This window comes from Harpia harpyja, chromosome 9 (assembly GCF_026419915.1).
Source record: "Harpia harpyja isolate bHarHar1 chromosome 9, bHarHar1 primary haplotype, whole genome shotgun sequence".
Taxonomy (NCBI): Eukaryota; Metazoa; Chordata; class Aves; order Accipitriformes; family Accipitridae; genus Harpia; species Harpia harpyja.
The window spans coordinates 43,644,894-43,657,481 of record NC_068948.1 but is presented as its reverse complement, the minus strand read 5'-3'; the positions used below and the strand labels follow the sequence as shown (position 1 = coordinate 43,657,481).

Here is a 12,588-nt window from a genome sequence, read left to right as displayed (position 1 = left end):
AGAATACTGAAATGAGCTGTTCTCTTAGGAGTACAATGTCCCTATCTCAGATTTCATCACACATTCAGAAGTATGGTTGCCAAACTATGATCTTACTGGTTCCTGCTTGAATTTAGAAGGCAGACCTAGATTTGAGGTCTCTAATTGTAGACTGGAGTCAAAAGTTGATAGCATTTCTAAAGGAAGTCAAGTTATTCAAAGGAACTTTATGAAGAATCTTTGCACAGAGTGTCTCCCAGCATTTCTATTAATGCTTAATGTGAAAAGACTTAACTGAGAAACATCAGAGATATGGCATACAGTTGCCTTCTTGTGGCTGGGAAAAGGAAGTAGTTAACAGTGTATCAGAGGCATCTTTGCTCATATGAATGTCTAAATCAGTTTTCTTAAACTGGATTTGATTTTTGTAACTGGCTGTGGGCCTCGCCGACACAGAGTCTGAGCTATGACAATCCCCTTTAAAAAACAAACCAAAAATATCTTCCCAGGCCCAAATTCTTTAAAACTTGCTGATGTGTTTAGATCTAAACAGAATAAATTTCTGTTACGTTAGATGTGATTTCCTTGGAAACTGTGAATCAAATACTGCATTGGTGGAAATCATTGGCCAAGCACTTGGAACCAATTCAGTCATTTGCCTTTTGACAACAATAAACTCTTCAGTACGTGCAAGAAAGTTAGGGTTTGGGGGTTTTTTTTATTCCCTTGAGCTTATTCAGCAGTCTTAGTTTGGAAGTTGTAAAAAGGAGGAAGCTTATTTTCCTTTTACAGTCTAGGAATAAAAGAAATTCAGAGATGGATTTGGTTGTTTCTATTCAGCATCTCCTTCAGTTCTTTAGAATTAATAGATGTTATTTTCTGATTGCAAAGTACATTGTATGTCTAAAACATCAGTTTTAAGTTCAGAATGTGTCTTGATGCTTTTATTTTTCTGAACAGTGGCACGTTCTAGTGTTAATAAGTAATTTTGCTGTTGTAGTCACTTAAAACAGAATTTTAATTTTCTTCCAAATGGAACTTAACAAAGTGGTTGACTTTAGCAACACTAATATACCATTCCATCATATCGTGATAGAATGTAAAACTGTACATGTTTATTGTTCTGTACAGTTGCTCAGAGTTTGTAGATTTTCAAATTCTTTTGGTTAGTAAAACATACCAAATTCTTGGAAATGTTGCAGTAGAGAGATGATTATCACTGAACGTGGATTTTAATTTCTCTGGGGAAATAACCAAAGTACAAATGCAGGCAAATATTAAATTTATTTTATATTGAGAGTTTCTGTTAGTGAAGTCAATTTATAATTAAAATAATAGATTTAAAACAATCTACTGTGCCAAGCCTGTAGCTAATATGATATCTGAAAAAAAAAAGTTTTGGGTAAATCGCATGCCGGCACTAACTTTATAATCCTTTGCAGTAGAAAATATTGGACTTCTGTCCTAAAATACTCTAGCACTCAGAGCAGGATAACTCTTATTTTCCATGCATTTATTTCAATATGTTTAAATGCATTAGAATGATAAAATGCAGAGGAGATTTGCTCAGATCTGATTTTTAAAGTACGGGTATTTGGATCTAAACTTCTTGAAAGTGATTTCAAAAATTCTGAGTGGCTGCCTCCATGGCAGCAATTTTTCCTTTGAAACATACTGTATATCTACAAGTTATGTGAATTCTTCCATGCAGGTGTTTAAAAAAGAGGCCCTTTTATCTTCAGATACAATTTATTTAATGCATTGTGAGAAATGCTTCCTTGAACAAAATCAGAATAAGCTTTTCATTTGACTAATAGTTACTTGTCTGGGCAAATCCCAGTGTAGATAATTTTATGATCTGTGGATCTAGAGAGACTTATTCTTGATTAGATAAAGCTTAATGCCAGAGTTCTGTTGTGAATTGTAGCAGAAGGAAACTTGCTTTCCTGATGATGCTTGGAAAGAGTAATTTTTCTTGATGACTGTTTTGAGCAGGAAGTTAAGGTGGTAAAGTTAGAAACCTTACTTCGTTTTCTACTCAGGTTGCAAATGCCTAATGTGGGGAGGGAGAAGGGATTAACCTAAATCATCTGTGCACCCTGAGTAACAGATGTTAAGATCTGACAATAAGAATACCTGGACTTACTTGTCTGTGTATTGCTTACTGTGGGTTTTCCTTTTTTCTCCCCAATATATCTCCCTGCCCCCTCTTTTTTTTTTTTCTTTCATGCAGATCTGGGTGAGGAAAACCAGTGACAGCACAAAGATGAGAATCTATCTGGGACAGCTGCAGCGAGGTGTTTTTGTGATTCGTCGACGATCAGCTGCATGACTGTATGCTCTTCCTTGGTTTTTTTGTTTTTTTGTTTTTTGTTTTTTTTTTAAACTGATAGTCAAACCTCTAACGGGGAACGGCAGTCTGTTCACTCATGTTAGCAGCAGAGAACACTGTCATGACCTCTTACGAGACAGTTTGTGGCTGGCCACATAATCCCTAGTAGTCCTTAAATCTTTAGTGATACCCAAGCACTGCCCTGGACTATTTCTGGATTTTGCATCAAGCTTCTGTATGCTTTCTTTATATTTTGGGTGACTATTTAAGAAGACTTTGCATCATACTTTTTTCATCATGGTTTCATGGTGCATAGATGGGACTCGTATGTTGAAAACTGCGTAACGTTTATGTTTTGAATCAGACCAATGGAAGAAGCTTTGCTTGTCAAGACCTGAGGTTATTCGTTCTTTCTGGTTTTGTTTTCCTGCAAGGCTTGGGATGTTGGGCAAAAGGAGATTAATCTTGCCAGCTTTCAGCTGCAGCTGAGATGCATCTGTAATACCTGGTATTTGACATCAGCTTTATTGGATGAACTGTTTAAAGACTTGAGCACTGAGGCTTTTTTAGGAAAGTGTGAACAGCTTAGAAACTGCTGAAAATCCAGTTGATTTTAATGTAGTTAAGCAGTCACGTGTGGTTAATCAGAAGCTTCTGTTTCTCTTCACATTAAAAAACCCTTCAATGAACAAGCGAAGAGTATATCTATTTGCTGAAGTAATTTCCTGAAATAGGCGGAAGAGTATAAACCAAAGGATGGATTAACTGGACTTTGCAGGTAGAGAGACTATATGAACTATATGTATGAGTATAACCACTCATACGTGTAGAGACATGAAAGGTAAATTTCATTTTCTTTACTGATGCTTAGAGTAACAGGTCATGCTGGAATCCTGCTGACAGAAGATACTGGATCTGTTGTATCTTCCAAAGAAGCCTGGTACAGAGTAGAAAGCAGCATTGACGTGCTTTTAAGTGTATAGCCAAAACCTTCATTCCCTAAAATGTCATGCAAAGGTTTCCCTTTGTAGGGTATTTTAATTAATGGAGGTGACACTGGGTTTCTACACTTGTATTCCAGTAGCACAAGTGAAAATGCTTAAGTGATGATATTAATGTACTCCTTTCCAAGATGTTTAAAGATCTGACTCTGGCATTCCTTTACTGTTCCCAGTCTTCTGCTGATGGCTGAAACCACCAATACCATGTGTGACTGCATTGGCATGAACTACACAGTGCACTGGCAATGCTGTCAGATCTTTGCCTTCTGTGCAAAAGAACTTTGTGCTCCTTTTGATTACTGGACAAGAAATTGTAATTTCTGCCTTTATCAGTATGTGTCACTTTGAGGCATCTTTTGGTTTTGCTTTTGAACTGCCTTCTTGTTCAGCATCAGTCTAGCCTTTCTTTCATATCTGGATAAATGGAGTATTTTAAATGACTGTTTCCATTTCTTTTACTTACTGCAGTTGGGTGGCAGTCACATCCCAATAACTGATGTATGTATGTGGATCTGGAGTGGAGTGTTATGGCTGAGTTTCTGATGTGTTGCCTCTGTGGCTGAGAGACCTATTTTTACTGTGTTTAGAGTTTCAACTGGATCTGGAGCTTTGGCGAGGAAAGGAGAGGGTGTTTGTTTCCCACCCCTTGAAAATGTGCCATCTTTGCTGCAGCGTTAGTCAGGTGGAAAGCAGCAGGCTGTGTTTTGTCAAGTTAACAGCATACTTAATATAACTTAGCATTCTCTGCACGTGTGACAGGTTTTTAATAAGGCAATGATGTACCAAGCAGGATTTGTCACTGAGCCTTAAAACGAACATCGTAGTTCTTATAATAAAAAGTGCTGAGTAAATAGCAGGATTTATTTCCTACCTATATTGTTTTATCAATATATATGTTTGTGGAAATAGGTGGAAACTTTGGTTCAGTTTTGGGGAGATAGCTTGCCAACCTGCTAACAGCAGGTGATCTCTCTGCTGCTGTGATGATACCTGTTTTGGGGTAACTTTAAAGGCATTGGTAGAAGTGTGGAAGTGCAGCAGCTCTCTTAGAGCCAGGCCTGGTATAGGTGCACATTGTGTAAGCTTAATTTTATAGCTTTGATACCACATCTTAACCAACAACATCTGCTCACCATCCCTGTTCCTTGGCAGAAGGGGGGAAAGAATAGCTGCTCTTGCAGCCAAAAGCCTGTCTTCCCATCGGCTGTGGTCTTATGTTGCGGGGGGGGTGGGGGTGATGGGATGGGACACACATTTCTAGTTCGCAGCCTAATCAGAATTGAAAGAGTCTTCTGGAAGCGAATACCTGTGGGACTGTTGCACCATTTCCCTCTTCTGTAACCCCCCTGTGGACACTCTGCTGTGCTGAGGAGGTTACTGTTATCATAAGGAGTCATCTTGTGTTGGTGCAGATAATCAAGGAACCTTGGACTGCAAGTTCTAGTGGTGAAAAACAAACTAAGAAAGAGGACAGGGAGCAGTCAGGGTGGGAAGGAAGAAATTTAAGTGTACTGTTGTATTGACTGGGGAGATGGATTACATAAACTGATACTGATTCAGGGCAGTGCTTCAGCATGGAAGTTGCCAAAACTCAATCTCAAACTCCTATTCTACTCTTTCACGCCAATCTTGGATCTTCAAGAAGGATGTGTGAGGTTTGTACAACTTCCTTCTATCAGAGTTCCTTGCCCAGTGCTCCTGGATCAACCTGTGAACTGTAGTTTCTGCTTTTGACAGTCCTGAGTGTGGGCTTGTAGCCCAATGTGCTCAAATTTAACTACTACACTGAAGGTATTTTCTTTTAAGGCTTCTTCATCCTTAGTTTCTTAATTTAATGAAATGAAAGTCTTTCTTGCCTTAGTTGATCACCATAAAATGTAGATTTATCTCCTCTAACAAAGTACATGAATATTGTATCCTGTCTTCTCAAGCAGGCTCTTCTGTAATGGCCTGTGCCATTTACAAGGCTGGAAATTATAAAAATGCAGTGCCTTGTTGTGCACTCAGGGAAGCAGTACATTTTTTAATCCTAGAAGGATGCTCAAAATGTGTTGTGGCGAGGATGACGCATGTGGAGATCAAGAGTATAGACATCAGCTGTAGAAATGAAGATTTCCTGCCACTGGTTGGAAAAATAGAGACAAGTTACTCAAGGAGATGGACAAGGTCTTGCTTAAATTCTAAGAGAAAATTGGCTTTTCTGTCTGCTATTTGCCTGTCTAACATCAGTCTCTTGAAGAATTCAAACCCTCAGTGAACAGAAATGGCTTTGCTACAGGTATGAAAAGATTTAATCCTCATGAACAGCATTTAAAGTAAATTTAAGAAATGGTTTTAACTCCCAGTTATAGTAATTTTAAAGAAAGGTGAACATTCTGCCAAAAGTAGACTTTTATCGAGGGTTAAATTGTAGTTGGCTGTTAACTCATATTAAGCATTTTTTTTTCCATTGGCTTGAGAAACGGACTGTGATGTTGATCAAGTGCAAAATGAAAAAGATTCTCCCCCTGCACCCCTCCCCGCCATTAGATGTTGAAATGGACAGGAAGCCGGATCAGTGAACCAACTTCCAGTGGCTTTTTGACATCATACTCACTGAAAGGTTTCAAAAGAGGCTTTTTCCTAGAATGAATGCTAATAAAACAAATTGTCTTTTTTAGCTCGTGTGCTTTGTCTGGAATTTTGTAAAGAGACAAAGTAATTTAACAACAGAAGTCTTGATTGCTAGTAATTTCTTGTACGTTCCCAGGCCACTTGTGAAAATAGAGCCTAAAAGAGCAAGAAGTTGCTGTGACCTTTGTGAATAATTGAGGTCCTTCCTCTTTCAGAAAAAGAAAAATTAACACACCTTTTGGGTTCTTGTTCCACAGAAGTAAACGGCAAATGCTAAATGATTAAGAAAATCTGAATGGGTGTTTAAGGTTTGCTGTTAATCAGTTTTAGTTTGTCCAATTCTAAAAAATTTATTAAACTATTTAGAAAACAAAAGAATGAGTATTTCCATTTTTCTATGATTTATTGAAAACCCATTGTCACTGAACTTCACATTTCATTCAGTTAAAGAATTCCACTATTTTAATGCTGTGCTGAATTTGGGAAACACCTTTAACACTTACCATTAGCTCAAATTTGGGATGCCCAAGTATCTCATAATATACAGTGGAGTCAATGCTGGTATTTAGATTCCTCCTTTTTATGCATGAATGCTTTTCTTTGAAATATTCTTGATTTCAGTTTAGTTAATAAATGTGCGTAAAGAACAGTTTGGATTTATATTACTTCACCGAGAGCCAAAAAAACACCACAAAAGGGTTTGGGGTTGTTTTCCCTCTGATCAGATGTTAAGGAATAGGTGGAGGGAAGAGTGGCTCAGAAACCTTGTCCCCTGGGACCAAAGTTTAAATAACATTTAGGTGACAAAAGACATAAATGTAAAATATTTTCAATGGCGTATATATAAGCAGGATGGGTGTCTAAACTTCCTTCACATGAATGAGACACTGAACAGCAATACAGGAAGAGTTACTTCATCCTTTGGTTCTAAAATAGCAATGCTTTGAGCAAAGCCAGTAATTTTTAGGGTTTTGGAACCAAGAGATCTAAGCCCCTAAAAACAGCTACTGATTTATTTAATCAATCTTAAATTTGAAATCTATCAGTTGTCCCATATGCCTAAGGTAGCTTTGTCATTTTTCATTTAGTTCTAATTTGCATCCACGTCTTCTGCCCCAAATCTTTTCATTTCACTTTATTAATGTTCCCTATTTTTATTGAGTGAGGATTCTTTTGACAGTGATGATTGCCTGCAGATCTCTGCTATTTGAATGGCTATCCCAGTTAATGAAAGCTAATGATCTTTAATGAAAATAAACAAAACGCACATCAACGTTAAAATCGATGTCTTAAATCAAGGTTTCTGCTTGGTGGTTTAAATCCTGTTTGGAATTGGTGACTGAAAGGTGTCAAAGTGAACAGATTGATTGCACTGACTGAGCATGGGTTTGGAGAGTGGTTGGCTCAGGACACATGGATGTAGCTCCGTGTCTGCTTGCTTCATAAAATTAAAAGGTAGGTGGAGTTTTTTGTGGTTTTTTTCTTTTTTTTCAGGGAGGTAGTAGATGTCTGACAAATAATTGATTTCTGTTGAAACAAATAATTGAAGGTAGCTGCTGATCATGTCAGCATACTGAAGAATTATTCATTTGGGGGAAGAAATATCCTTTTGCCTATGAACTAGATTTTAGTAACGGTATGTAACAGTCACATGAATATTTTTTTTTCTAATGTGATTAGGAAGCAATGTTCCAAACCTCATACATCATGAGGCATCAGGTAATGGGGAAAACTCTGAATACTAATGATACTAAATCACGTAACATAGTTGCATAAAATTAATATAAACACGCAAGGCAAATATTCTAATAAGGATTTCTGTGGTATTAAAAAAAATCTCATCCATTGAAATTGGGAATTACTAAACCCCTTGGTTTAAGACTGTCCTGAAGACCGTAAAACATGGCAGAAGAGTTTCACACGTAACTTGAGATGCGTGCTCTGTAATAGCATTTCAGCACTGAAGTATTGGTTAGGTCTCATTTTGTACCAAGTATGAAGTTTTGCGGTTCAGGAAAGAGAACGTGGCGAAGCCGGCAGGATGGTTGCCAGCGCTGGCTGAGGCTATCGGTCTTGTTCACCCCTAATAGAATTCAAAACTATTGATTTGTTTCCTCTTTCATTGAAATAACTATTTTGAGGAGAGCTTTGAAAGTCTGGGCAAAACACAGAAATAAAGCGTCTGGTCTCTGCCTGAAGATGGAAAAACATCATCCCAAGGAAGGGACAGTTGGCTGGCAATCCAGTGACTGGCTCTGCCGCAGCAAGGCTTTGCTCACTGAGGATTTCATCCATATGACAAGATATAGGTGTTTGCTTGTCCTTCCCAGCCGCTGTGAACATGAGTATTTGGCAGATATTGTGGGATGCAGAACTGCAGTGTTGGTGCTTTCTTCCCTGGACCGCTGCTGTGGTGTGTCTCAGCAAGGGAGGTCCGGCTTGTGGGAAGACCGATGGGTGAGCTGTTCTTGGAGGGAATGGCTGGGATTAGTGTAGTGAGGAGTTTCTAGAGCATTTACCCAAGGTTTGGCACCTCTCTGTTCCAAGGCTGACTTTCTCAAAGAAGTCTAAGGGTTTAAGTTGGTCTGAAGTACTTTGAGAGCCAAAAGGAGCGTGAAGGATTCAGCAGCACGTGTTCTGGACTGCCTTGTCGCAGTGTCTTCTGCACGTGCCTGCCCTCTGCTACCCGAGTGCTAAAGACCTTGGGGAACCTATCAACAGAATTGCTTTGTAGTGGATGTGAACAACCTTAAATACTGGCTGTAGCCTTCACAAGGCATGCCAGTTCCTGTTTACTGTTTGATGTAACTAAAGGTATTAATCTGCAAAGCCTCTCAGCTTTTTTTTTTTTTTTTTTTTGAGGGTTTTTCCCTTTCCATCAGAGTGCCTGACAGGTATTCCATCTTGATTATGCCTGAGCTCTTTGTTGTATCTGTCATATTCCTGGGCTGAATGACAGAGTGGTAAGGTGCTTCTGATGGGTGCATTTCCCACCTGTGTAATGGGGATCTAATTAATGGATACAGCCAGTCAACTGCGCAGAGGCACAAGCCCAGAAGAGGCAGTTGTCTTCTCGCTCTTTCAGCCAACTGATTGTGCCTTGTTACAGCACCCTGTTTCAAAGTTGTTGTTGCATATTAAATTTCAAGGCATTGCTACATTTTTTTTTTTTCCTGTTAATTTATTATAGTGAGCATTTCACTGCTTCTGCATCTTTTTGTTGATAAATACCTTGTTGAATCAGTGCGGTGTCTCAGATGAAGGAGAACATGGTGTGTGGCCAGGCGAGTTCTGCGTACTTGGTTTATCACTGGGGATTGCACGATGTGATGCCTCTGACCAAGGAGGTCTCCTGGTCCTGTGACCCCGTCCGTTGCTTGTGCCTTGCTACAGTATTCTCCAACAGAATCACAAAAATGCAGTTATTGTTTATCTGAAAGTGCTTGCTTAACTCACCCCACTTCCCCCGAGTAGTTTTTTAGTGAGCAGGTTTGTCTCTTGAATGCCTGCCGATGCACCTCTGTAATGGGGTGCTGTGAAGGTTGGGGAGGGTGATTTGTGCCTGCCTGCTTGCTCGCTGGGTGCTCAACCCAGCCGTCGTCATCAGAGCATGCGGAAAGCCTCGCTCTTTTTCCAAGAAGGGGGTTGTTACCTTCTGTGTTTTTTCAGGACGAGCTGCCCTCTCTAGCTCCTGACAAGGCTCCTGAGGTGCCACTTAGTGCTCGAGCTAAATGCCCGAGTCTTCTGGGACGTCATTACAAAGGAAACGAAACGCTACGGCACGGTGTCGGTGCCGCTCCTGCGCTATTAACTGGTTTAATGAGCCTCTTAAATTGTTTTGGGGAAGACCTCTGTCTCCTGCATGACCTTATTGTCCCTGTTTACTGTCTTGTTACGTGGCCGGGCTGACGGAGCGGTGGCGGTGCTGGAAGCGGAGCAGCCTGCCGTGAGCACCGGCACTGTGGTCTTTTCCCTTCCCGAGGGGAAAGCTGAAGGCTGCAGCTCGGCCGCGTGGTGCCTGCAGGTGACGGTGGGCGTTTTGGAGGCAGAAGGCTCCTCGGGCCCCGTGACAGCATGGAGGCAAGTAACCACGAAGCTGTTTGCATTAGGGAAAAGGGTTTCCTTTGCTCGATCGATGGAGTTGATTAGCGCTGAGACCCTGCATTCTCCCGCAGGGCTCTCAATCTGCACCTCGCTCAGGTGAACCTGCGTGTTTCATTCTCCTCACCCCATGTTCTTTGCTCACCCTGCTGCCATCCACTCGCGTTTCCAATTTCACACCAACGTGCTCCTGATGTATTTATAAATGAACTCTCTTATGTCAATCCGCTAAAAAGCAACCAGATATGTTCTAGAGAAGTGTTTTTCTCCTCCTCCTCCTGTTGTCTCCTGTTGCTGTGGCAATCTTGACTGCTGCTGAGCAGAATGGGTGGGAGAAGCCAACGTCAGTGCAAGAGCATCCTGCTTTCCCACACGGTCAGTGCTGTGAAGGGCATCCAGTGCCTGCTGCTGCCTGTCTCGGCAGTGATTTTACCCCTATAGTGTTTTTGATATGCAAATCTCGAAGGTTTCTACAGAGAGAAGTAAATAAGAACATACTTGATTACTCAGTTGGGGAGGCTGAGGAATAAGGGTGCAGTGATCTGCCAAAGACTGAGCACTGTGTCCGTTATTCAGATAGAAATGCCCTTCTCCTTCCTTAACTTAGCTTATACTCTGGGCTTTAGGGCAACTTAATATTCCTCAAGGTTTTGCTCTAGGGTTTCAGCAATGTCAGAACTTCATCTGTACCTCTCAGCACATAATCTCTTCTTCAGCATTACCCTCTTGTCTCTTCTCCATCCAGCTGGACAGGCTAAGGCTTAGTCCAGGACAGGTGACCAGATGAATTCTGGATAATGAGTTACTGCTAATCAGCTACATTTGGTAGTTGACTGTGAGAAGCTGGTTGCAAATCTCAAGTAAAAATGTGTTAGCATAAACTATTGGAAGAGAGTGTGTTTTCCTTTGCAGTAGGTGGAGAACATGGGGATGGTCTGTTAATCAGATCTGTCAGTGATCAGCTGACAGATGGCAAGTTGCTGGGGATAATTAATCATTTGCTCGTGCAGGATGTTGAGTATGGAATGACGGTGCCTGTGAAGATTCTACCAGAAGGTTTTGTGTGAGACAGCTCAGAGGACCTGAGCTCCCTGGAAAGGAGGATCTCTCCCTCCAAGGTGGAACTCACTAGCTAGAGACAATTAAGTTCATCTTGCTGGGGATCATGGGCTTTCTGCCTACAACCTTTGGCTTTCCCAGGGCATCATGGAGCTAAAGGCTTGCAAAAGCAAGGAAGAAAAGCTGGCTGACATCTGTGGGCTTTGATCTGCTGTGAAGGCTTTCTGCTTCCAGCTTGGGGAGAGGGGGAATGTATTTAAAAAAAAAAAAAAAAAAAAAAAAGGCAAGCGCTTGTAGGTCTCATCTGTTGGGAGCACTGAAGTAAGGAGCAAGTCCCTCAACCGAATTTTCTCCCTAGGAAAGGATGAACTGCTGTGAATGAGCACCAGCCGAATGATGTGAATCCAATGGCCGGTGTCACCGAGGAGCTGAGCATCCTCTCTGGGTCTGCGCTGCCTGCAGGGCTCTCTGCTATTTTGAGAGAAGGAAACATGGCAAAGGTGGTGTTTGCAGGCAGCGCTCGCTCTCCCAGTGCACCTCAAGCTCTGGGGCTGAGGGTAGAGGTAAAGCAACCTCGGTGTCTTTTTTGTAATGCTTTTCTCTGTATCTGTTCTCAAAATCCTCCTTTCCAAAGGCAGCTGTCTCAGCAGGGAGGGTGAAGCACAAATAGACATGGTGCTGGCTGGCTGAGGCTGATCGATGAGTGGAAACCCCTCCCTTCCTCTAGACTTCGAGGACTCCGTGTACAATTTAAAGCGGGGGGAGAAAAGGCATCTGTACCAAGGATTTGTCAGGCTTGTTCCTGGCAGATAAGTTGCTTTTATTGAGTGGCTTGACGTGCAATTCCGTGCAGCATATAGATGTTTGTCTAATGTTTACTTAGAGGGGGAGATTTTCTAGCCATCCTAAAAATTAAACTTCGTGTAATGGTGCATTTGCTCGGGGAAAATGAGTGTGAAGGTGCTGTCAAAATGTCAGTCTGGTCTGGAACCAGGGTCCTGAAGAAGACAAGTGGCATTAGTGTGTTTGAGGATGTTTCATTTAGAAGTAATGAAGTCCTCAGCCCTTTGGGGACCCTGTTAATTGAACTGAAGAGGTACAAAGCCCAGAAGGGAGACGCTGTTTGCAGCTGGGAAGGCAGAGACACTTGCAGAGGGAGAGGGTCAGAATAGGTTATTTCTGCTGTAAAATGACATCAGAAGGATGTGAAGAATTGTTCCGAAATTACATTCCTTAACCTGAATCATTTTAGGGAAGTCGCTTTTATATGGTAAGACTAGGTGGTTTGCTTCTAGATGAGAAAGGGGCGTGGGGTCTGAGTTTTAATTTCAAAGGTGTTCAAGGAAAGAAACACACCATCCTCTGCTCGGAATCATCATGCAGGTTTACAGGACCACAGAAATGAATACTGAAAAAAAGTCAGGAGGCTTCTTGCAGCTTCCAGATTTGTAAGGCTGCAAGTCAGCACACTGTCTCTCCTCTCTGAGAGAAACTCTTGCTGAG

At 41.3% G+C, this 12,588-nt stretch overlaps 1 protein-coding gene across 5 annotated transcripts in view; it reads left to right on the top strand.

The window, feature by feature from the left end:
* SUDS3 (SDS3 homolog, SIN3A corepressor complex component) overlaps positions 1 to 12,588 on the top strand; it is a 38,565-nt gene that overhangs the window by 20,017 nt on the left and 5,960 nt on the right. For 2 of the 5 annotated variants that reach the window (XR_008236768.1, XR_008236766.1), the window contains 3 exons: positions 2,213 to 2,313; positions 5,247 to 5,590; positions 7,225 to 7,380. Coding sequence is in view for 2 of the 5 variants with exons in the window: in XM_052797866.1 (XP_052653826.1) it covers positions 2,213 to 2,311 (99 nt within the window). In the remaining 3 variants the exon portion in view is untranslated. Of the gene's footprint in view, positions 1 to 2,212; positions 3,750 to 5,246; positions 6,097 to 7,224; positions 7,381 to 12,588 lie in introns of those variants that run through there. The other 3 variants (XM_052797866.1, XR_008236767.1, XM_052797865.1) reach the window with 3 other exon arrangements.